This window comes from Dasypus novemcinctus, chromosome 10, assembly GCF_030445035.2.
Source record: "Dasypus novemcinctus isolate mDasNov1 chromosome 10, mDasNov1.1.hap2, whole genome shotgun sequence".
NCBI lineage: Eukaryota > Metazoa > Chordata > Mammalia > Cingulata > Dasypodidae > Dasypus > Dasypus novemcinctus.
The window spans coordinates 98,635,503-98,662,991 of NC_080682.1; the positions used below are offsets into that span (position 1 = coordinate 98,635,503).

Below are 27,489 nucleotides of genomic sequence, written 5' to 3' on the forward strand. Positions count from 1 at the left end.
TCCAGGTGTGCGTGGTTTCTGGTTCTGGGATTCCCAGTAGCAAGAAGGAAGGATAGGTGGAACTGGATGTTATTGGCAAGGATGATTTCATATGAACATGTAGATGTGTGCTGATCCCTACTGGATTATCCAAGTCTGTTATCATGACAGCTTTCCTTTTTACTGGAAAAGAACAAAGATCCCATTATTAAGACAAGGATATAAACCTCCCAGTACTTCATCCAGTAATTTATTTGACAGATGTATAAACTTTATAATTGCTCTGGAGCAAAAACAAAATTAAAAACTCAAAAACATCATAAAAGCAAGATAATGAGGAGAATAAACAAATTTCCTGTGAAGAAGTATCCCAAGTAACTTATGTAGAAATTTCCCCCTCAGGATAGTGGAGGACAGCTCCTTATGCCTTAAATGTGGAATGTACCTAGTGATATTCCTCCAAAGAGTTCATATGGAAAGGAGTGGGCAGAGATATCATTAAACAGAAAAACCTGACAAATACTAACAGTCTAGCACTCAAGGTAAAGTACACAGAGATAAGTCATCATAGCATATGCCTTTGATATGATGTGATGAGAATGGCACTTTACCTCTGGGATCTTCCTGCCCAGAATCTATAGTTCCTGTCCAACTGAGAGAGAAAAATCAAAAAACAAAAACAAAAAACTAAAAACCCAATTCTGAGCACATTTTATAAGATGACTGACCAACATTCCTCAAAACCATTAAGGTCATCCAGCATAGGAAAAACTCAAGTAAATCTCAGTCTAGAAGAGCCTAAACAGATACCATGACTAAATATTATGTGATAACTTGGATGGAATCCTGGAATAATAAAGGGACATTAGGTAAAAAATTTAAAAAATATGAATAAAATATGGACTTCAGTTTCTAATAATGTTATTAATATTAGTCCATTCATTGTAAAAAAATACCATACTAATATAAGATTTGATAATAAGGTGATTTGGGTGTGGAGTGTGGGATATATGGGAACTATCTTTACTGCCTTCACCATTTTCTGTGTGCGGGTGTACAAACACACACATGTATAATAGTGTGTGCATATATATATATATATATATGCACACACTATTATAAAATGAAATATTTATTTTAAAAATTTCAGAATCTACTGGTCCTTTGGGGTAGAACTGACATTTAAATTACTGTCTCTTTTCCATGATCTTAGTGTTTCTTTCTTAAATGTCTTTCAAGAAAGTTTTTTAATGTTCTCACAAAATAGAAGTTTAACCATCAACACCATTCTCTCTTATGACGAGAATAATCTCAAGTCTCAAGGAAGACATGTATGAAATTAAACTTAAAGAAAGTAGTAATAAACTGAGGAAAAATAAATTCCTATATATTAACCCTTCTTTGATTCTCCACATCTTATCAATATCCTTGCCACCAGAACAATCGAAGTTCTCTATCTCGGGATAACTTTCATAATTGAAATTTAGTTTCACAGGACTGGAGTAATTTTTACTCAAAATATTTGTCTCATGATTCAAATTCATTATTGTTTGTTTTATGCAAGACCCACTTGTACTGTGCACATATATTTATAATCTGCTTGATAATATATATGTGTGTATATATATATATGTATGTATGTGTATGTGTGTGTGTGTGTGTGTGTGTGTAGGGGGTTATTCATTACCCTCTTCATCAGGCTGTTTCTATTACTTCTCTAAATATTTGAAATTATGAACCAAGAACATGATTCCTCAGTGTTGATTAACATTCTTTAAGCTTTCCCCTGTATATATTGATGGCTGTTGACACCTGCAGCTGAATTAAGAGCTCTAACCAGAAACATGCTTAACATACACACACAAACACACATATAAACATGTATTTTTTTCTCCCTTGTGATTATATTAAAATGTTTAAAGCATTTTAGATTTTTAAAAGGCATCTGAGAGAAAGAGAAAGAAAAGCAGAGAGGAAACAAAAAAAGATGTTAAAAGTCATTTTGAGTCTCTTCATTGTGACACATCATTGAGTATGTCAAATGGCTTCAAAATATATTTGCCCAACATTTGTAAGAGGAAAGGTTAGAGAATTAAAAGATGCAGTCTCTGTTGGGCAACAGAAAGTTATAGAACTGGCAACCATATATTGTCTCTGATCAAGCAACTCTTAGTTTAACCTGAAATATTTTCTTCATGATTTAGGTGTTTAGGCAGGATTTTTAAGAAGTTGTGAATAGTGAGATATTCCTATTTTTCTGTGTACATATGTGATCACTATGGGACAGTTAGCTTACCTTTTGCAAATGATTAAATTAATTCATTTAATTATTGCACAAAAGATATTAAGGAATATTTTTCTGGATTTTAGAAGAAGTCCTGTGTTACCCAAAACTCTGAGAAGTAACAAATTACTGTGTAAAATGGTCTCCCAGCTTTCACAGATAAATTCTGGAGAGGTTTACAATGATTGAGAAAGAAGTAGGAGAAAAGTAATACAAGTAGCCTCAAGAGGTCACTTGTGGCAGCATCGTGTGCAGCATAAATAGCTTGCAAAGTTAGAGAGAGAAATTGTGACAAGATAAGTGTTTTCCTATATAACTAATTATGTTTAGGATTACATTTCATACAATTAATTAAAATTACATACACCTACCTCTTTAACTGAATTTCTAGACATCAAGCTCTTTAATGTTAAAGAGACCCTAGCTTACTGTTAGTAATGAGCACGCCATATTGTTAAGGGAACTATAAATACATAATCCAAGGGGTAAATTGCTACATAGTGAAATACTGTAGGCAAACATGTAAAATCCAGTGGTTGCCTTAACTTTGATTTTTTTTTCTGATGTTTATTCAAGTAAATAGTAAAAAAAAATAGAAGTGCTTTAAAAGATTTTTAAATATAAATCAATAATGAAATTTATCTTAAATAGAATAGAATATGTTCTTGGAGAACCTTAAATCATGTGTGATGGAGAAATTTAACGAAGAGGTCTTAGGGTTTCTTTATTGCTATTCTTGGGAATTACAGGGTGTAAAGTTTTGGAGGGGAGAGTTTTCAAGAAATGGTAAATCTTTGAGATACAGGATACATGTCTCGCTCTCCAAAGAATTAAAATCTCTACAATCTTAGACCTTAAGAGAAAAGGGACATATGTTTACTATACTGGGAAATCCATTAACAATACTGGGGATATAATATGAATTATCTAGAGCCCTATCATATTGTAAAGTATTTATGCAATGGCATTGTTGCTCACTTTGGCTAATAGGGTTGATTCTTGAACTAAAATGCATAAAGAAATACTCAGAAATAGACTAGACTATTTCTACTATATAGATAATATAGATGTAGATATAGATGTAGATGTTCATGTTGATATAGATATAGATACATAGAGAGATAGAGATCTTTTACTTTTAATCACATTTGATTTGGGATTTGAGAGGACATGTTTTGGGTTTCTTTTCTTTTCCCTCCCTCCCTTCCTCCCTCCCTCCCTCCCTTCCTTCCTTCCTTTTTTCCTTTCCTCCTTCTTTCCTTCTTTTGTTACTTCCTTCTTTCCTTCTTTTTATCTCTTTCTTTCCTTCATCACAATAGGAAACTGATAGCAGGCCTTCCTAGTTTGAGACATCTGACTTATAATGATTGAAAAGGTACAAATGCAAACAGGAATTATCAGTGATATCTTTGCTATTTTATATAAATGTAGAATTTCCTTTCTGGCATCAACCCAACCTCAACCCCTCTACTCTACTCAACTGTTGACATTTCTGTCTTTTCTCCTGTCTTCCCCTATGTCTGTCTGTGGAAAATGTCATATATTCACATAACTGTGTACCTTAAACAATTGTGAGCTTGCCCTGGTCTCTATATTTTCATGTCAATCCAAATGGAGAATGGAGGATTTATTCTTTAGATGATGCTCACCGAAGAGGAATCTTCATGTAGGACTAATTGGAGGCATATTTATTAAGGACAGATGTCCCTGTTTCTTAGTCAGGCCATGAGCTAGGTAGAAATGTCTACCAGGGGACTTATTAGAGGTGGGACCAGAAGGAAGATATCAGCAATAATTGTTCTAATAACTGTAGAAACGTTTTTGGCAAACTGATGGAGGACAGCCAAGTCGAAAACAGGTACATAGAAGATGAGAATAGCATAAGATGTGCAAGTGCTGAGTAACTTGAGGGAAGCCTTGTGTGTGGCAATGCCCACAACAGTTTTCAGAATCAGCATGTAGGACACAGAAATGTACATCAGCCTATCATAGTTGTAAGAGCCTTACATTTTATATATTCTGTTATAGTTATAGTGGTAGGAATAATGCCATAGTGATCGATACCTAACTCTGTTTTGCCAATCACATTAAGTTCATATCCATAGGTAAAATAATCAGATCTAGTCTAAGGACATTAAATATGTTGTATTATTAGCCCTTTCCCAAGAATTATATGTGGTGCTGTTTTTGGAAATCCTCTCCTTTTCCTGCTAGTTGAGATGCAGTAAGTGTCCCATTACCTATTACTCCACCTTGAGATCATTTCCCCAAGCAGTTGGTTTAGTTCCTCTCAGAAAGAAGTAGAGAAGTTATATTAAGAGGTTGAGAGTAGGTAATTCTCACAAATTCTTTTCATAGTTTAGGGTGCTATCGCTCCCCAATTATCTGCAACTTTTTTTTCATATCTGTGATCCATTCAATGTCCTAGCTAAGAATAACTAAAATAATGATTTAATTTTATGTCTTTTCCAAAAGAAGTAATACCTATTAGTAGGATATAATAGTTTTGATCATCAAAGTAGATTAAAAATAACAAAGCTTATAATAAAAATGTAAATTCATTTGGAGTCTTTTAGTGAGCTTCTGATGAGATCCTATATCTCCATAGTATTACTACATTTTTAAAAATTTCAGAATCCTATAATTCTTTGCTTTCCCAAGTAAATAATGTGTAAAACAAGTGAGCTTAACATTAATGGGGTTTTCTATATATAGTCTAAGTTAGTTAGTTTTCTTGTTATCACTTTTTATTTATTTCTTCAAAACTGGCAAAGATCACTTTGTTTTTAAGAAAAACAGCAAACATTTAGCATATTCTAGGAGGTTTGGTAGGCACTGAAAAAGAAAGAATTGAAAACCTGCTTTTTAAATCAGTTTCACATTGGTGCAGGAGATAGACAATAAAGAAATAATACTATTCTTTTCAAGTGATAACAGTGACAAGTAGAAGGTGTTACACAGACTTGAATGGGGAACAGCTAAGATAATTTGCATATGAAAGGAGGGAATATCTGAATATATTGCAAACAATTGAAATTAAAATTGAAAAAATATTTACTTCTTTATACTTTTTGAATTTTATTTTGTTTTATACATGAGATCTTCATATCTCCAAAGATGTTTCACAGGATTTGAGGCCATAGGCATTTTCAACTCTTTATTTGAATTGCTGATCACACAAATGTACACATGCAAATACACACATTTGGTGTATTTGGTGTGACCTCTGTATGTATTTGCAAGTGTGTTTATTCTTTCAGCTTATGTCAATCAATGCAGATCATGCAAATTAATTACACCTTTCATTGCCTTTTTCCTAACAGAATATTTTCTTTTTCATTTAGAGTAAAGTTTCATTCTATTCAATCTGTATTATTACATTTTCATTCTTGGAATCCTATATTTTTTTTTTCACAATTTGGTAAATGAGTTGGTCTTTTATTGCAGCTGAAATTTCCCATTAATCCTGTTTCTGGCATAATTTCCACTGGATCAGATTTCTAATCTGTTGGTTTTTAACAGAGTACACAGTGGGATTCATTAGAGGGGGAACGAGAAGGCAGATATCAGCAATAATGATTCTAATAACTATAGATACATTTTTGGTAAACCAGTGGAGGACAGCCAAGATGATAATATGTGTATAGATATGGACAGCACAGATGTGGCATGCGCAAGTGTTGAGGACCTTTAGGAGACCCTTGTGTGAGGTAATGTGCAGAACAATTTTCAGAATCAGCATGTAGGACATAGAAATGCACAGGAAGACTAACATACCTGTAAGAGTCACAAAAAATCTGTAGATTATATTGACCCTGTTGTCAAAACAGGCCAGTTTCATGACGTCCTGCTGCAGGCAGTAGGAGTGGCACAAAAGGCTTTTCCTGCAAATTTCAACCTCTTAAGAATAAAAGGGAAAGGGAGGGAAAATAACACACTTATTCCAGCCAGTGAAAAACCAATCTTAATGACTCTCGTACTGGTAAGGATAGAGGCATTGTTGTAGAAGTTGAGAGAAGTTTAATTATTTGTGTATAGAAAGGCCAGGGCTCAGCAATAATTTTGGGAAGAAAAAAGGATTTATTTATGACCGGCCAGGCTCAGAGCTTTTCATTCAAAAATCCGAGCCACAAACAGGCTTTTGGAGTTCTTTTTATACAGAAGAAGGGCCAAATGGTTCTTTGTTTCAATGCTCAATAAGCTTGAATTAACATATATCTTCCATATCCTAGGTGAGTTTTTAGCATGGACTTTATACATTCTAGATAAGCTTTAAGCACATTTGACTTGCATTTTCCCTGAATATTTAAAGTTTGTAGAGTTTGCTTTGCCAAACTGTTTCTCCAGGCCTGGAGTCATTGTTATAGTTACCAAGGGCAGGGCTGCAGTTGTCACTGTCCCAAACACACAGCTCAGGTTATATATGAAGAAGATGAACAGCTTTCCCCACCCCCCCCAATAGCCTACATCAGTATATCCCAAAGGGTTATAGATGGCTATAAAATGATGAACAGATATGATAAGAAGTACAAATGACTCCATAGATAAGAATACGTGAATAGAAAACTCTTGTGCAAAGCTGGTATTAGAGGAAATTCTTGTAGTATTGAATATGAAGACTCTTAGCATAATTGGAAGTGAGGGGATGGACAAACCCAGGTCAGAAAATGCTAACATGAACAGGAAATAATACATTGGCTTATGGGGAGAACTTTCTGTTTTGATGCAAAAGAGAATGTTCCCTAAGACGGCAACGAGGTACATGAGGCAAATGGGGATGGAGATCCAAATGTGAGCTTGTTCCATCCCTGGAATCCCAGTCAGGAACAAGGTAGAGCTTTCTACAGAGAGGTTGAAGACTCACACAGCAGGTATGTGAAGGAATCAGGAAGTGGGTATCAGCAGAGGCTTCCTGCAGTGGCATAAATGAATTCACTCAAATGAGCATGCTTTTTTCATTGAATTGATGGAAATCTTGATTCCAGCTCTTTCCTTATAATAATTCTTAATGCCTAAACCAAATATCTGCAAGTAATCTCATTAACCATATTAATAAGATAGCAAACAATAATGAAAATATTTTAATTATCACTTGTAATAATCAACAGACAAATACAAATATTCCAAGTGATTTCCTTGGTCTTGAAAAAGCAAGCAGCAACTATTTGAGCCTCTACTTTGTATAGCAGTTTTTTTTTTTAAGACAGTGAAACTAAATTTGGGAATTCTATGAATTAGCATACAATAGTATCAAATTAAGATCATCATGTATTATAATTAAAATTTCAGTTATTAAATAATTTTAACCTTCAAAAACTTGTATCATTTAAAAATGTTGTTGGGAAGCCTAGATATATTTAGTACAAAAGAATGAAGTTGGATGCAATATTATCTCAAAATATACAAAAGACCTAATTTTAACAACTATATTAATAAAACTCTTTTAAGAGTTTAGAGAATGGATTCTTAGATATAATACAAAATGAATAAGCAACAAGAGATACAAAAATAAAAAAGCTGGACTTAATCATATTTTTAAACAGACAAAAATCGTGCTGCAAAAGATACCATCAAGAAATAAGTGAATGTGGTGGACTTGGCCCAGGGGTTAGGGAATCCGTCTACCACATGGGAGGTCGGCGGTTCAAACCCCGGGCCTCCTTGAGCTGTGTGGAGCTGGCCCATGCGCAGTGCCAAGGTGTGCATAAGCGTGACCCCTCTGATGACCTCTCGACTCTTTTTTGGAGACTGATAGCCATGTAAACTAATTTGTCCTCTCCATTTCACCCTTTTATTCAAGGTTAAAAAGCAGTTTTTTAACACCTGGTATTACATGTAGGCTGAGATATTCTGCTGGTCTGAGTTGACCCTTTTTATTGAAGGAATAATACAGGGCACCAATCATAGATCAGGGAAGCTCAGATATCACCAAGCAGAGTAAATTCCAAAATATCTTCATCTAGGCATCTCATATTCAAACATCAGATTTTCAAAGACAAAGAGAAAAATCTTGACAACAGTCAGGAGGAAAGCCAAACCAAAAAAAAAAAAAAAAACAAACAAAAACAAAACCTCGCCTATAGGGACACAAGGACAAGTATTATATCAGATGTATCATCCTAAACTACAAAATTCAATGAGAATGCAATATTTAAATATTAGATGAGAAAAAGTAAAGAAAAACTTCAATCCTAAAATTCTATATGAAGCAAATTTATTCTTTAAAGTTAAGGAAAAATACATAGTTCCCCAGAAAAAAAAATTAGAGGCCAGTTCCTTGAAAGAAACAATTGACAAAAATTCACATAATGAGAAATTGGTTATTATATGAATAGACCTATATCTACTAGATGAATATTATCAATAATAAATAATGTTCTAAAAAAGAAAACACCAGTTCCACATGGATTCACTGGTATATACTACTAAACTTTCAAGAAAGAAATAGCATCAGCAATATATAGTCTTTTCCATAAGATAGAATAAAGGATATTCATCCTAGTTCATACTGTGAGTCCAGAATCACCCCAATACCAAAACCAGATAAAGACATTAGAAGACAGGAAAACATTGCCCAATATATCTCATGAACATAAATGAAAACATAGTTAGCAAAATATTTGTATTTCAAATCCAACATTATATAAAAGGAATTATACACCATGACCATGTGGGATTTACTCCATTTATGTAAGGCTGGTTCAATATTAAAAATCAATTAATGAAATTTATCAACAGCTGCAGATAAGACCATCATGAAAAATTCTACAGCTATCAGCATACTTAATTGTGAAAATCTGAATCCTTTCCCCCAAAGATCAGAAACAAGGGTGTCTCAATTCAATATTCCTATTCAATATCGTATTGCAAGTTTAGCTAGTGTCATGAAAAATTAAATAAAATATATACAGATTGGAAGGAAAAAAGGAAAGAGAATTTATTCTCATTTGACATAACAGTCAACACAGAAAATCCCAAATAATGAATAATCACAAAAAAATCCTGGAAATAAAAAACAATTATAGTACGTTCCTATATAAAAAACAATATATCAAAGCCAAGCACTTTCTTAAAGCTGAAACAATGAAATAGAGTTTAAGATCTCAAAAAAGAGCATTGACAAAATTAAAAGTTGGTTATTACACAATATAACTAAAATTAGCATACTTTTAGCTAGACTGACAAACACAAAAAATAGAGAAGAAATATAAATAAAATCAGGAAAGAGAGGGGGCATTACTACTGATCCCACAGAAAGAAAATTTTCATAAGAATATATTATGAGGATACTATTAATATGAACAACTATATGTCAACAAATTAGATAACCTAGATGAAAAAGAAATTCTTTGAAAATGAAATGGAACGAGGGGAAAAAGTTCATCTCTACTACCTCAGAAATGCATTTTAAAAATCCAGAATCCATTCTTGATAAAAAATGCTTAGAAAATGTAGGAATAGAAGGAAATATCTTCAACATATTTAAAGGCATATAAGGGATTACATAAGAGGGATTAGTACCAAGCATCAGCTGATGATGTAACTAGAAAAAGACCTTGAAAAAAAATGGCCTAACACAAGATATTGAACTTCTTTCCCTATCCCTTTTTCCAGGAATTTCATAATCCTAGTCCTTATATTTATGTCTCTGATATATCTTTAGTTAATTTTTGTATATGGTATGAGATAGGGCTCAATCTTCATTCTTTTATAAATAGATATACAGTTCTCCCAGTATAATATGTTGAAGTGAATATTGTTTCCCAATTGAGAAATCTTGTCAAACTTGTCAAGAGTTAATTGGCCATAATTGTACAAATCCTGTGGTAGAAGATGAACAATGTTTAAGAGAACAAATACAAGAATGTTTTCTCATGAAATATACAAAATTTATAATACTAATATGCCAAATTATTATAAAGGCTAGAGTAAGTAGAAAATTTTTGATAATGCTTCTTCAAAGTTTATAAAAAAATTTCACAACATTATAAGGTGTTGGTGGTGGGGTTATATAAAGGTGAACCATGTAAGATAATTCAAGTTTGCTTTGTAAGCTCATAACTTTTTCTATACATTAATAATTTATGTACATTAATGTTTGAATGATATAATTCAGTATTTTTTCATGAAAAAATATTGGTTGGCTATAGATGTGAGGAGCCATTTCTGAACTCATAGTTAAATTTCATTTGTCTATATAACTATCCTTGTGCCAATATTATGTTGTTTTAAATCACTTTCTGATTTAAATTTTGATGATAAGTTTTAAATACATTTTAAATAATTTTAAAATGAGGAAATGTGAGTCCTCCAACTTTGTTCTACTTTTTCAAGATGTTTTTGACTGTTCAGAGCCCCTTACACTTTAAAATAAATTTGACTGACTTTTCCATTTCTGCAAAGAAAATCATTGGCATTTTGATTGGGATTGTATCGAATCAGTGCCTCCCATTGGGAAGTGACATCTTAACAATATTTTGTCTTCCAAACCATAAGCATGAAATATCCTTCCATTTATTTCGGGTTTTATTGTTTCTTTAGGCAAAGTTTTGTAGTTTTCTGGGCATAAGTCTTTTATCTCCTTGGCTAGATTTTTTTCCTGGATACTCGGTTATTTTAAATGGAGTTTTTTCCCTAGATTTTTTTCTCTATTTGCAAAATTGCAAGTATAGAAACACTATTTTTGCATGCCAATCTTGTACCCCACCACATGGCTATTTTCTTTTCTTTTCTTTTCTTTTGAGCTCTAATAGTTTGGGTGTAGATTTTTAGGTACTTGTTATTGGTAGGATCATGTCATCTGTAAATAGTGGCAATTTTACTTATTCCTGTAATTTGGATGCCTTTTATTTCCCTTTCTTGTCTAATTATTTTGGCTAGAACTTCCAGTACAAAGTTGAGTCACAGTGATTGACATTGGGCATCTTTGTTGTTCCACATCTTAAAGAGAAAGTTTCAGAATTTCACCAATGAGTATGAAGTTAGTTCTGGGTTTTCATATATGCCTTTATTTTTTTTCTCTCTTTAGTTTTTTTAAATGTTTCATTCAAAAAATATGAGGTCCCCATATACCTTCCACCCTGCTCACCCCACTTCTCCCACATCAACAACCTCTTTCATCATCGTGGGACACCCACTGCATTTGATGAATACATTTTGGAGTACTGCCACAGCACATGGACAATGGTTTACACTGAAGTTTACACTCTCCCCTATTCCACCCAATGTGCCATGGCAGGACATACAATGTCTAGCATCTGTCCCTGCAATACCATCCAGGACAACTCCAAGTCCTGAAAATGCCCCCGTATCATACCTCTTCTTCCCTCTCTCTACCCTCAGCAGATACCGAGGCCACTTTCTCCACATCAATGCTACAATTTCTTTCATTACTAATCACAATAGTTCCATAGTAACTATTGTATCAGTAAGCCCACTTTCATCCATATTCTATTCCTCCACCCTTTGGACTCTGGGATGATTATGTCCATTCCACTTCTATATCAAGAGGGGGTTTAGATTCCACATGGATGATGGATGCAATTCTTTATTCATTATCTTTTTCATCTACCTCCAAAACATCAAATTGTCCAACCAACTGAATATTCTCCTCCTCATTTTTCATTCTTTTTTTCCCTTTGCATTTCAGTTTAGGAAGAATCTATTGATGTATTTTCAAACTCATGGATTTTTTGCTTGGATGTGTCCAGTATACTAATGAAACCTTCAACAACCTTCTTCATTTCTGATACAGTATTTTTTAATCTCTTATTTCTTTTGGATTCTTTCTTAGTATTTTCATGTCTTTATAAAACTTGCCCACCTGGTTGTACATAATGTCTTCCATCTCCATTAGAATCCTTACCACTTAATCACATTATTTAATATTCTAGGTCCAATAATTTAAAATCTTTCTCATATATACATTTATTTTTTGATGTTTAATTATTGATTTGGCCTCTCTGCTATGCTTGGTCCTTACCCCATAGATAATGGGCTTGTGGTTAGGTGGGAAAATTATATAAGTGTTGACTACAAGGATATGGAAAAATGGAAATATTTTTAACAAATCAATTAGTGAGGAAGTATAAGATAGGAGAGTATACAGAAAAACAAGCATGACTCTAGCATAGGAGACACAAGCGCTCACTGCTTTATGATGGAAAGCATGGGATTTAAGGTAGATTAAAGCCATAGGAGAATGCAATAGTACGAGGAAAAGGACAAGAAGGGAAACAACTGAAAGCCCATATAAGGAATCATCTCGAATCTTGTCACAGGCCAACTTAGTGATGTTCACATTCTCAGAGTAGGTGTGTGAAATTCAGTGGGACTGAAAAAATGGTAGTACTCATTTTCATGACTAAAGACTGGAACCTGCATTAAAATAAAATATAAAAACTATAAAAATGTATGATGGTTAGGACAAACATAATAATTCATTAAAGCAGAGAAAGACAGATTTAAATACCTACAGACAGCCACACTGTTATATACAAACATATAGAAACTCAGTCATTTAAAAATAAATCTAAATCCATATAATGATACAGTGTTTCAAACACCTTAAGCATGTTTCATTTGATACTGATTTTCACATGAATTTAACTTCAAAAAAGTCATCCTTAAATCCACTTTACATTCCTGTTAAATCGTTTAGCAAATGTTTACAGATAAATACCAACAAGCAAATCTTAAGAGTGGAACAGAAAGACTGAATAAACAGAGAACAAGTTAGGTGCCAAAACATTTCTTATCAGAGCAATATGTATTCTTTGCCACTCAGATTGTGATGGAACATCAGCCAATTAGGAAACTTGAAGTTTTTCCCCCATATACTGAATATGAGAACATCCCCAAAACAATTGTTAGAGGAATTCAAATCAAGTTATTTGAGGGAGGTAAATCTTTCATGGATCTAGCTATAGCAGGTCAGGATGAAATTATGAAATCTTTATCCTTACTCTGAGGATTACCCATCCAGAGGATTTTACACCATGCTCTTATAATGCTCTTGTAACATAGAAAATCATGGAAAACAAGGAAAGGAAACTGGAGGAAAACATAAGAGATAGGAAGGAAAAGGAAAGAAAAAGGAAAGATGTATGGGAGGCTGAATGAAAATTGAGAGGGAAGGGTTGAAGAAATGATCAATGAAAAACAGTTCAGCCCCTCATTGAGTATAGAGAATTTAGAGAAAATATAAATTCTCATTTATGATAATTCTATTTTAGTTAAGATCTTTTGGATGACTGGTAATCTGGCTAACAAGGCTCCTCTAACCACAGGAGTGTGTGCTAAACACATGTCTCCAGGTTTCTTTGTTTTCTGCTTTCCTCCCTTTGTCTATTTTGTGAGCCTATTCTCAAGTTTCTACTTTTGTAAATGGCTACCATCTTCAATACCCTGAAGTTAGAGAACAGGAATCACTAAATATGAAAACAATTTTGGGATTACTCTTCTACAATACTTTCAATTGAATATAACTGTATATATTTGCATACATCCAGTAAGCAAAATATACTTTAATAATCGTAACATATAAGAGTAGTCATTGCTTTTATTATAATTATCAAATCATAATTTCATCCTATTTAACTGACACTTTAATAATAACTATTCAAACATGATTTTTATATAGATCTTAATTTTCAATCCACCAATTATAAAATATAAGCATGATTTCTCTAAAAAAACAGCTTAATATAGTTGCCAAGATAGTAGATTTTATACCCAGAGTTCTAGATTCAAACCCCAGATTCTTGAACTGACTTTTCAATTTTTGACCTTATATTCATCCTTTCTTGATCCCAGTTTCTTCATGAGTATTCTAAGATAAATAATAATTGGAAGAAGTTTATATCCAGAACAATAGGTTAAATTATATGAGTTATTTGAGGTATCAAAATGTATAAAATAAACAATATCATTTTATTGTTTATTCTTCATTGTACATTGGTCTTACTTCTTTTAAATATGAAGGTTCTCTGAATTTTATCTCCAAACATGCATTCAGGTTTGACCCTCCTATCCATAGTCCCTACTATTGGATTCACTCATTTCTAAATAATTTTGCATGGTCTTTTTAAGAGTGTATTAATTCAGGTCTTCTGAGAAACAAAGGTAGCAGATGTAATATACATGCAAGAGATTTATTGTGGAAACACCTGTGAAGAATCAAAAGGCTTAGAAGAGGAGTAAGCAGGTAGAGCCTTCAGATTTTCATGCATGTAAGTCACCTGCAAGGGGAGAAATAGAAGGAAGGAAAAGGCTGGAATAACCTCAAATCACACTGCATGTATAAAAAAGACAATGAGAGCACTGGGAGACCTTTGGGGCAACATTCTCAATTACTGGAATAACATCTTATGCAGAAGTGACTCAGCCCTGGTACCTCTACCATGCCCAGTCATCCACTGTGAGCAGCCTTGCAAAGAGTGGCGTGGTATAAGGGCCAGAGTGAATCCAATGGGTGCTAGCTGCAGGATGACAATCAGCTATGTTCCTGCAGCAAGTTTTTATGAATAAGATTCTCTGAGGGACATCTTCATTGTTGCCACTATAAATACTCTGCATCTAACCTCAACAATTTAACACACTTCTCCACTGTTATTTTTCAGGGTTATTTTCAGACATGTAAATTTATTTATAAGATTTTATACATAAATTTCTTGCTGCTCTACTTAATAAAGACTAATCTCCTATGACTGTGATAATATCTTTCTGTGTTCTTTATGTTACACTTTTACCATACTTAAGTGTTTCCTATATTACCATGCTCTTTCACACAGAAACACTGTCTCTCTAGATGTCTAACACCTATTATTTCAATTTGTTAAAACTTAGCCTTCCTAGAATTTTAGAATGTTATTTGTATTACTGTTTCTTTAACTACCAAGTTTTCTTGTATTTTGTTATTTATGATGGTGATGGAGAATCATGTCATGGTAAGATTATAAATAAGCACAAAGTCAAAGTACAGATCCTCGAGATCATTTGTTTCTGATAAAGTCCAATTTCATTTTTGTTACAGAAGGTAGGCATCTTGATTTCCAACATAACAGAAGGTCAAGTTTGAATGATTTCCTTCCAACAAAAATAAATACAGAAATGTAAAAACTATGAAGAATAATAATTTCAGAGAACTGGAAAATAACCAAAGTAGACAACACATTTTCAGTGATTACATAGGGAAACTTGCTACTGCACTGGGTACTTCTGGCTTCTTTTCCCATGACAATTCAATTCCCAGCTGAGTTGGAGACCCAAAGGATTATAAGGCAGAGATGGTGGACTCAGTTCCATGCAGGTGGAAAATACAACAGCTATTTATGAGGGAGATTTTGGAAATGAGAGAGGCATAGAAAAGCAGAGATAATAAACTCCACACACACCTGCAACTGACTGATAAGCTGCTGAGCCTGTGAAGACTTGGAAATTTGAGCCCAAACTGTTATAAACCTTATCCAGCACATACTGAAAGCTTTATGGCCAGAGATGTCTGAGCAGGCATATGCTCAAGTAACTACTGACAACTAAACCACACCGGTACTGGAAAGATCCCTAGGAATCCAGCCTTATAAAAATAAATGAGAGAGTAAGTAGCTGTATATCATGGGAAAGACGTATTTTACAGTTTGAGTCTAGACAAGTTCAATACCTACAGAGCCAACAAAGGGACAACCCTTAGAAGATCAAAACAGCATCCACAATTGCTGCATTGAATCACTTACAACTTCTACTTTCAACCAAAACTGCTAGAGGTAGGAGTTTCACTTCAACTTAGATGATTCAAAGTTGGAATAGAACATCATTTGTCACTTAACCCCAAGAGAAAAAAGCCTCATAATATTTAAAACCATAACTTTGCTTGAATCCACTAATGAACTAAATTTATAAGTAAAGGACAAGGGTACTATTTTATACTATAAAAGTAAACTAGTTTAAAGTTAACAATAGTTAAACTTTGTGCTAAAAATACAAAGTTATGGAAAACATCCTAAAAGAAAGCCTGTCAAATTAAAATTCTATAACCAATGAAAATATTCATTTTCAGCCTGTAATAGAGGAAGTACTTCAGGCAAAATAATACTAGGAAGAAATGTGGATCTACACAAAGAATGTCTGAAAGAAAAAGAGTAACACAGTATTGTGGAATTATAACACATATTGAATTGAAATACTTAAAAGCAATAGCACAGAAGATGAGAGGGAGAAAATGCCTGCATATACTTATAAAAGACAGAATGTGATTAATGATGTGTATTTTAAAACATAGAAGACATAAAAAAATAGAGCATGAGAAAATAATGGAAATAGTATTAAATATTAGGAATAAATTAAACAAAACATAATTAAGATTTCTATACTGAAAACCACATGCAAAAATTCTAATAGAAATTACTGAAGACCTAAAAATGATAATATTTCATTTTCATGGATCATAAAACTCAATATTGTTAAGATGTTAGTTATTCTAAATTAATAGTAGATTTAAGGCAAATTTAACTGAACCTCCTGCAGAATTCTTTTGTTGTAAATATTGACAAGAGTTTTCCAAAATTTCTATGAAAATTCATTGGGTCTCCACTCAAATTTGTAGAAAGGAGAAAATGTGTCACTCCCAACCATTGAAAAATGAAATAAATAAGTACCCCATCACTACATTCTTGACCTCATAACATACTGACCCAAAATTTAAGGAGTTACGTTCATGAAGCACAGGATAGGACATCAAGTGCAGCAGAGATAAGACTATGCAGGTTATCTATGCTATATTACTCAGATTTGGTTCTTGCATCTTTTTTGAACTGGTCAATTTCAATCAAGTTTTGGAATTTATGCCACTAGACTTGCTCATAATACTCCCTTTTCTCCATTTCATGTCTGTGGACTTGTCATGATCACACCTTTTTTATTCTTGATAAGATGTTTGTTTTGTTGATCTTGTTAGTTTTAATGGTTCCATTTATATTATGATTTATTAGATACTTTAAAACACTTATAAAATAATATGTATTTCTGCTTTCTAGTTTAATACACCAAGAGCTTGGAATTCATCCTTCCCATTCTAATAGCAAGAAAAAAGCTGAAAAGCTGAAAATCTATCTCTGAACCAGAAGTAATTGATCAATTGCAATTAATTAAAAAAAACTTTTTCCCTGTTGCCACGTGCCAGCTGCCCAGAGAAAGGCATGTCTCATGCAAGGAGGGCTTAGCATCGGAAGCAACCCCAGAAGAAGCTGGCAGCCAGGCTGTCTGATGACCACATCCCCACAGTTAGACAGCAACTCAATGAAAATCTGTAATGTGCAGGTGTCGAAAGGGTGAATACATGGGAGAGTGCCTGTAGTTTTATCCACTAACCACTACAGACATTGTGTTTGGGGTCTACAAGCTTTCGAAGAATTAATAAAATACTTAAGGGAATTGGAAAAAAAATGAACAAAAAATAAATCAACTTTTTTTTTAAGAGAGTGGAAACACAAATCACCCACTGGAAAGAAATATTCTCATTACATATATCTAACAAAAGATATATTAAAAATTCCTAGAAATCAGTATGTAAAATGTAATGATAATGGACAGAGAACATAAAATAGAAATATTCAAGTTGCATTGACGAAACTACAAATGATTATCACAATGATATACTATAACAAACATACCATTTAGAATGGCTAATTAAATATATATTTTTTTAAATCCCAAATTTTAAATGACTGGAACTATCAAATTTTTCTTGTGTTGGTATAATCTGGTATAATTATTTTCCTAAAAAATTTAGTATTGTTTACTATATTTAAATGTATGTCTAACTTATGACAAAAATTTCACTTCTAGAGAAATTAGCTCATACTTCAGCCAAAGCATATCTCTAAGAATGCCTGTAGGACTTTGTTCATAACAGCAACAAACTGGAAACAACTGCAATAGAATGGGTTACATATATTTTTGTATTCCGACTCAACTGAGTTGCATGTTCCCTGAGCACCAACTTTTCAGAATTCCCAAGGATTCTACTGCCTTGCCAAGATTGAGAAGAATTCTTAGCCTGGGCCTTGTATAGGTGCTACCAAAAAAGATGGACTATACGTCAGTACTTGTCTCCTTAAGCATTCTAATAATTTACTATTTCCAAGATGGTTCTCTATCAGTACAAATTATGTTGGTCCCTAATCTCTCATGTAATACAATTATATGTGAATGTTCTAAAGATTTCCAATAAAATTCAAACAGACTACAATTTGAGGTGACTACCTATATATCCTTTAATAAGCATTTTTTTGAATAATGATCTTGATATTTACTTCTTGTTATTATGCTATCTTTCACAGTTCTGGTAGACAACTGTTGGTCTCCTTGTATGCATATTTTATGCATTAATTTTTTTTTTTATTCCTTTCCATTACCATTCCTAAAGTCCTTCTAGGATAAGAATCTGTTTCTTTTGTGTCTTCTATTTACAGTGGTTAGGCTGTTGTAGAATTTGAAAGAGGTTCAATTATTTGCAGATAGAAAGGCCAGGACTCAGGAATGATTTTGAGAAGGAAAAATGGTTTATTGACGGCTGGCCAGACTCGGGTGCTTTCTGTTTCAAACCCGAGCCCCAAACAAGATTTTTGAGTCCCTTTTATACAGAGAGGAAGGGCCAAATGGTCCTTTTGTTTCAGTTCTCAATAGGCTTGAATTAGCATATATCTTCCACATCCTAGGTAAGCTTTTAGCACGGACTTCATACATTCTAGATAAGCTTTTAGACATTTGGCTTGCATTTTCCCTGAATATTTAAAGTTTATAGACTTTGCATTGTTAAACTGTTTCCTGGGACTGGATTCATTGCCCTGATCACCAAGGGCAGGACTGCAGCCTCTTACCATTCCACACTCACAAGTCAGCACAGACAGTTTAGGTTAAGGTTATCTCTGAAGAGACAAAGAGCCTCCCACCCATAACCCACATCATTTCCCCCCTTATGCCAAAGTTTAACTTGCTAAGCTTTGGCATAATTATTGTTGGAGCTATGAGGTGGATGGCTGTTTGTTGTTTTGATTGATTACTTATCAATATTCAGTGTAGCATCCAGGACCCTGCTCCTAGAAATTTAGAAGTTTTCACTCCGTACAGCAGAATCCTGGGGCAGGGACCCCCTGCAGTTATCCTGGGGCCACTGGTGCCCATGTAGATCTCCAGCCAGGCATCAGATCCACCTATCAATCTTGTTTCACTCTTCAAGAGTTTATACCTTTAATCTTAAAGGGGTGCTGAAGGAAGACGATCTCTATTCTGTAACTGCTTCCTGTGGGCCATGGGCTATAGTCATTGCCTAATAAGGTGTAAAACTTATTTTATTTTAACTGGAGGAAGATGGATCTGGCCTTCTGCATGAAGTTGGATGAAGTTTTCATATGGTTAATAAGATGTTCATTCTGAAAGAAACAAACTTAATTAAAATTTTGGAATACCTGGTTTTAAAAGGACATTGAATTACAGAGGTAGGCAAGGTTAGGTGCCTATAAAGATGGCACCTCTTTTTAAAAGTTGGGTGGGAACAGTATATATATGTATTTTTTCCTAAATTATTTATTTTTAGAGAGAAATTGCAATAGATACTTAGCTTTGTTTGAAGACACATTTCAAGCTGTTTAATGATTGGCACTCACGTGCTCTGTCAGATGCTCCTGGTGAACTGGCACCCTTTGGGCAATTGGTTTCATTCAGGATTAGCACACCTAGTTGGAAATTTTCTTAGTTTTTAGCTGTAGGAGTGATCAGAACTATAGAATAAAGGTTTTTTTTACATTTTGGTTTTAATTGTACAATTTCTGGTAATTTTGACTGTTCAAGGAGGCTCATTATTAGCAAGCAAGCCTCATTTTTGGTACACAGGAGAGTACAGTAGACTAGTAAGTTGACTGAGCCTTGCTGAGACTGCCACCATATTCTATAGACATGTTTATTAACTGTTTAGAAAATGAATTTACTAGGAATCTAACATGACTAATAAAATTTTGCACTTGACTCAAAATTGAAAAGATAACGTTATAATTATTAGGCATATATTTAGTACAGGATAGAAGTACAGCACTTAATATTAACTAATATATTACTGAATGCATAAAGATTTAGAGTTGCGATTATTAGTTTTATGTTTCAGGTTTGTAATACTTTACATGTTATCTCTCCATGGGAGCTGGCCATAATGTCAACTGTGTTTAAGTTTTACTTACAGTATCCTTGTATCATGGCTCCACTTAGCATGTTCTTCATGCAGTGAGCAAGTCACAGCATTGTTGATCCTAGAGAGAGTTTCCAGTATTCTACCAGCCTGGTGCATAGTGCTCACTGGCACTACGGAACAGTGCCAGTCTGGAGACGCTATCCATTGTACCCTTGTCTGTACTGAGTCATCATTGGCTGCTGCAGGAGCTTGAAACTGCAACATAGTTTCCATTGACTTCAGGAGCAGAACCAGAGGCTGATACAGCAAATATTTTTAATTGAGGGGTCAGTGACCAGCCTAGTCAATAATTCACATGGAGAGGCAAGCTGCAATGTATTCAAGGCATGGTTTTAATGCACGAACGAGTTTGACAATGTTAAAGTTTGTCCCTTGTTTTTGTATATATTTTAAACAATTTAATGCAACACATCATATATCAAATGACTGTTTACTTATATAATTTTACCATTATGGTAATAGTAGGTATTTTACTTTAGTAATAGAGGGGAAAAACTATATTTCATTGTTAATTTGAAAACAGAAGATTCCCAATAGAATCAAGATAACTTTTTATTACCATTTACTTAATTATGCACCTTGCGGTGGTCTTCAGACAGGTTTTATTATCATGAAGTTATTCTTTGCCACCAATACCAATTCAAGTTTTTAGTTAACAATGACTTCTAGAACTAGAACAATTTAAATGTTTTCAGTTTGGAAGATGTTTTACAAACTCTTTATAATTGACTACAACCACATTGATTAGTTACCTTACATTTAAATAAACTTATTAAATTACAATTACCAAAGAAATTTACTTTATTTAAGACAGTATATCTACAATCTTTCTTCTTTAGCTTAATTTCATTGATGTGAACTTACAATTTTTATTACTGTAAAGATTTTGTACATATAATGTTAATTTATTTAATGGGTATTTTATAAACTAAGGGAGATAAATAAAATTGAAACCTATTTATTATAGTTTATGCAAGGAATGTTGTCTTTTTTCTTTACAGGAACCTAAAAATGTCTTTTCTTTGTTTAAGTTATGAAAATGAATACTTTTTAAAAGCATACTGAGTACCAGGTTTCAATTACACAATTACCTAATTTGTTTAATCATAATCCAGGAAAGATTTCTCCATAGGTTTTATGGACTTTTTTACTTACTGATATTTGTCATCAGAGCCACAAATTACCTTTATTTTATGACTGACAAAGGTTTAAACTGGAAAATTACAGGGCAAACTGATTCTTAATTCCCCAGTTTAGTAGATAGGTATAATCTGCCACACCTAATCCTGCCCTTAAAACTCTTGCAAAGAGAAGGCCCTTTCCCAATAGCTCCTATAATTAGATTTCTATATGACCTTTCCATCCTGCTTAGTCTAATTTGGGCTCCAGGAATATTTATTCACATATAACTGCATATTTAATTTTTAACAGTTTGAATAGAGCTCCTTTAGGAATTTTCACTTGTTAATTTGATATTATTATCTCGATGTATGAAGATATACACTGAGCAAGTAGGCAGGTACAAATAGAGTTAGACACAGAAACACAACTCATTGATGTTACTTATAATTTGTATTATTTTATATACCAATTAGTTTAATTTGGGTTTTAGAAATATATATAACTGCATATTTAACCCCAACAATTTGAGCAAATAGGCTGGCATGAATAGTTTGACACAAAAACATAACTTTAGTTACTTAAAACTTCCATTTTTTACAAAATAAGTGTGACTGCAAAACATTTCAAAGAGTCCTGAAACTTTTCTTAATTTGCACTATGACTGTGCAGTTTTACACTATGACCATGCAGTTTTACACAATAATTTTGTTTCTTAACTAATGATTTGTAACTAAAATGTTCTCAATGTTTTAACACAATTCTCTTTTGTTTCAGAACTTTATATTTTACCTTGAATTTAGCAGAATTTTGGATAAGCAACAAGATTAATTCTATGTATATTTACTGAGGCTATTTGGAGACTCAGGGAGACAGACTGCTTTCTCTCATGAATTGCCACTCTTAGGAACACTGACAGTTAAAGCAGGAGACTTCCTTTATTCCACCCAGTCCTTGGAGATAATAAAACTCCAGTGGTTGTTTAACCCTAAGGGCTAAGAATTCCACCAGGCAGCAATTTAGTTTACACTTGGATTCATGAGAGAAAGCAGGGTTACTAATACCAGGACAGGAGACAAGGATGTCCCAGCTCCTTTCTGGACTGTAGGGGCAGAAGCTATTATGAAATAACCATAGGCAAAGGCAAGGGGTGAGGTTAGGCTTGAAGTAACCATAAATGAAGGAAAGGTTAGTTTAGAATTTACACTTACAATAATAGTTTCAGGCTAAATTCACTCAGTTATAATTTCAGGTATTATATTTCTGCTGTAATATAATACAAATGCATCTACAAATGATTTTAACTTTTAGTTACAGTTTTCATTAAGTTTTAACCTTAAGGTGAATTGGATACTTTTATTAATTAAGTTCCAAGAATTTTATTAGTAACAATCTTGTGAAGTTCTGCCTTTTCTTAGTACTGGAACAAATTTTCATCTGCAAGTTATGCATTTAATTTACCAACAAGAGAGTATTTAAAGATTCATTTTAAACTACTTTTTTTACATTTTTTACTGTGAATTCTTAGGCACCAGAAACTGACAAGAGCCAAACATAGATTTTAAAGTGGCGTTTCATTCCTTTTGTTTTTTCTTCCTCTGTAGTTTCACAGCCCTGAAGTTCCCAGCCAGACCATTGAAAAGGGTATCAAGTGATTAAAGGTTTATTGTTTCAAGTGATAGCCTCCTTTCTTCAGACAAGTTTACAGTTCTAAAACATTTTAAAGTATTTTTACAGTCTTACACAGAGAGAGAGATTTGGAAAAGTAAAGAATCTGGGCAGAATGCAAATGTATTTTTGGCTTTTGACACCCTAGGGAGGGAACTTTACTGCATTTATTTTGATTTTGCTTTTCATCTCCTTCACCTCCCCCCTTCCAGGCAGTTGGGTGCACAGCAACCAAATAGAAATGTGGCTTATGAATAGAAGGTGTGGACTTACTGGAAAGGGGCTAGCCACTCCCCCCTTTCCAGCTTTCTGCCAAAATGGGCAGAAACTACTCAAATTCAGCACCCATCCCAGGGACCCAGTCACCCTGGCTGGGGCAGCCCCAACAAACCCGGGTGCATGGCGTGGACACAGATGGCCTTCAAGCCCCGGCAAAGGGACAGACCAGAGATGAAGCAGCAGAGCATGTGCAAACATCTAGACTCTGCAGTTTTGCCCCATAATCAATTCACCCCCTTGCCAATGACAAGGGAGCTTTCTAGCTCAATTAAATTCCACCACTTTACATAACCCCACAACTCCAACACCAGTATTGAGCTGACACAGACAGAAGCACAAAGGTCACTAATCTGACCCACAAGTTCTATATATATGTTTTTTTTTTTCAGCATGGCTGCCCCTGCAGCCATCACAATCCTTACAGAGAACACATAACATTAACATCTGGTATAAAGCAAATTCATTCACAATTCAGCACCATAACAAAAGATTCCAGCTAGACCTTTTTCACTGCTTAAATTTACACCCAGACCAAGCTTCACTAGGAAAGCTGATTCATTTTCCTGCAACCGAGTTTTTTTTTTTTTTAAATCCAGACCAATTTCCAGGATGTTAGAACTCGAATTTATAAACAGGTTTTCCTATTATAATCAAGCCTCCACTCCTTCAGTGGATATAAGACCAGTACCAGATTCCAACATGCAGTTAGACAAACCCAAAACACCAAGCTTTTCCTGGTTTTTCTCCTTTTCCCAGACCTAGAGAGAACAGCTTCCCCCCAATTTTCTGGGGCTATGAGGGTTCTCTCGGGAGGTGATCAGCCTCCCTTCCTAGCAATTAAAGCTAGGGTTCTCTAGACTGTGCTCACCCAGGGAGTCTTACCTTTTTCCATGTTCAGTTTTCTTTTTCATTTCCAGAATCTTTCTCTTCAGACCTTCCATTGCCCTCGATTTTCATCAGGAAGATTCTGGTGGAGGCCACATCTTTTCTGGATTAAACTTAATCCAGGCGCACCTAGATTTGGGGTTTACCTGAGTCCTCCCAGGTTCCTTAGGGATTTGGAAGGGGCAGCAAAATGTTACCATCTCTGGCCTTCATTTACAATCCTGGATGAGCCCCCCCAAAATGTTGTAGAATTTGAGTGAGGTTCAATTATTTCCGTATAGAAAGGTCAGGACTTGGAAATGATTTTGAGAAGGAAAAATGGTTTGCTGATGGCCGGCCAGACTCAAGTGCTTTCTGTTTCAAACCTGAGCCCCAAACAAGATTTTTGAGTCCCTTTTATACAGAGAGGAAAGGCCAAATGGTCCTTTTGTTTCAGTTCTCAATAGGCTTGAATTAGCATATATCTTCCACATCCTAGGTAAGATTTTAGCACAGACTTCATACATTCTAGATAAGCTTTTAGCACATTTGGTTTGCATTTTCCCTGAATATTTAATGTTTATAGTCTTTGCATTGTTAAACTGTTTCCTGGGACTGGATTCATTGCCGTGGTCACCAAGGGCAGGACTGCAGCCTCTTACCACAAGTCGGGACAGACAGCTTAGGTTAAGGTTATCTCTGAAGAGACAAAGAGCCTCCCACCCATAGCCCACATGAAGGCTAGTGCCATAAGTATTGGTAGATGACCAAGTTTTGCCAGTCGCATTAAGTTCATATCTTTAATAATTGGCTCTGGTCTAAGGACATTAAGTAAGCTGCATTATCAGTCATTTCCTGAGGACTCTACATGGTGCTGATATTAAAATCCTTTTTCTCTATGTTAGTTGAGCTATTTTAATGCCACCACTGCCTGTTACTCCACCTTCCTCAAGGTGAACATTTAGCTTTTTCAGAGCACTGAAAGAAGCAGGGAAGAGAGGCTAAGGGTATGAGAGTTGGTGATGTTCATAACTTCTTTCCAGTATTTTCAGATGCTATAGTTCTACACTTATTTGCAACATTTTCTTCACATTTGTGATCCATTATAACATCCTACCTAAGAATATTTTACTTACCCAAAATAATTTATTTTAGGTTTATGTCACCTGCAATAGAAGGTATACCTTGCTAATAAAAGATTTTATAGTTTCAGAGTTGGGTGTAGATTAAAGATATCAGGGCTTATTATAAATATATGTAAATTCATTTGGGGAATCTTTAGTGAAGGACTGAATGGTTCCTATATCTACAATGAATTATCCATTATTTTAAAATTTTGAATCCTATTTTTGCTTGCTTTTGCTTCCATTTCTTTCCCAAGTAAGTAATTTGTGAGATAAGTAAGCTGAACATTAATTGGACTTATCAGATATAGTCTCATTCTTTCATTTTAAAAACACATACAAACTTTCTAAATTAAAAAAAAACTTAGATCACATAAATGTTACATAAAAAATGTAGAGTATTCCCATATGTCCCAATTCCTATCCCTCCCACACCTTCTAACATTAACAACATTCTTCATTAGTGAGGTACATTTGGTATAATTGATGAAAGCATTTTAGAGCATTGCCACAAAGCATGAATTATAGTTTGTATTGAAGTTTACACTCTTCCTTGCACAAATTTTCTAAGTTATAACAAGATACATAATGGCCTGTATCTGTTTTTGCAGTGTCATTCAAGAAAATTCTCAAATCCCAAGAATGCCCCCATATTACCCTATTATTCCTCTCCCTTCCCTCAGAAGTTCCATTGCCCACTGCCTCTATATCAGTGATAAAAAGTTTTCACATTGCTTGAATCACAATATGTCTACACTAGAATACCAGTAAGTCTACTATAGTCCATCATTTAATCCCCAATCCTGAGGATTCTGTGATGGTGATGCCCGCTCTGCCTCTAACTGAGAGGTGGCTTAGATCTCATTGGGCAGATGGAAGGGACTATCTTGCTTGAAGTAGCAGAATCTCTCTGTTCCTTGGGATGATTGTTTTCCATCATCATCTCCTTGTTAGTTGCCCTGGGAGAGCCGGATGAACTGGAGAGTAGGTGTTGCAATTCTGTTGAGATTCAGGGACAAGCTGGCACATGGACAGCCCAAAGATTGAAGTCTCTTGTTCAGATACCTAGCAACTCTAGTACTGACTCTAGGTTCAAATAGAAGAGGCAGAAGAGCCACATGTAGGGAAAACACACCTGAGTCCAACTCTCTAACATTGTGGAGTGTAAATTCCAAAGTAGGGCCCACTGGCAGGGCACCAAATCCTGAGCTGTCTGCCCTACCTATAGTTTGGGGTAAAGTGGTGCAGTTGGGTTGGACTAGTCATGGAACAGGGGAAGGGTTCAGAGAAGAAGCAGATGAACTCATTCATTCTTTACATATGTTGTCATTACAATTTATTCATATGTTCAAAATTGGCTAATATCGCTATGCATTTAACAAAAAACGTGAGCAATTGTTATGTTCTAGTAGTTTTGTTGGGCATTGAAAAAGACAGAAGTGAATACCTATTTCTTAAATCAGTTACAAATGGGTGAAGGCCAGATATAGATGAAAAAGTAATAATAGTGTTTTTAAGGCTAATACAGTAGCAACTAGAATGTGTAATACAGCTTGAATGAGCAAAATTAAGATAAGATGCATAGAAAACAAGGGAATTAATGAATATATTGCAATTATATATATTATTATATATATTATTAACAATTATAAATATTATTAACAAAATTTTCTTTTTTATAATTTTTGCATTTTATTTTAAAGGTTTTATGAATGGGAGTTTCTAATCTCCAATACGTTTCAGAAAACATGAGAACAGAGGTAATTTTAATAATTTATTTTAATTGCTGATGACACACACACATGCACATGCACAGGCACATACACAAACACACTTGGTGTTTAGGAGATACAGAATCTGTGTGTGTGTTTGAATATGTGTGCATTCTTTCAGCTTATGTCAGTCACTGCTTAACATGCCAGAGTTTATTA

General features: G+C 34.2%; 1 protein-coding gene across 1 annotated transcript; it reads right to left on the minus strand.

Annotated features, from left to right (window-relative positions):
- Window positions 1-5,723: 5,723 nt before the first annotated feature.
- LOC101442877 (olfactory receptor 51A4-like) lies at window positions 5,724-20,708 on the minus strand. The gene is given in 4 exon segments (XM_071218367.1): window positions 5,724-6,154; window positions 6,157-6,255; window positions 6,733-7,104; window positions 20,588-20,708. Coding segments are annotated over 4 exon segments (1,023 nt in total).
- Between the last annotated feature and the right edge of the window lie 6,781 nt (window positions 20,709-27,489).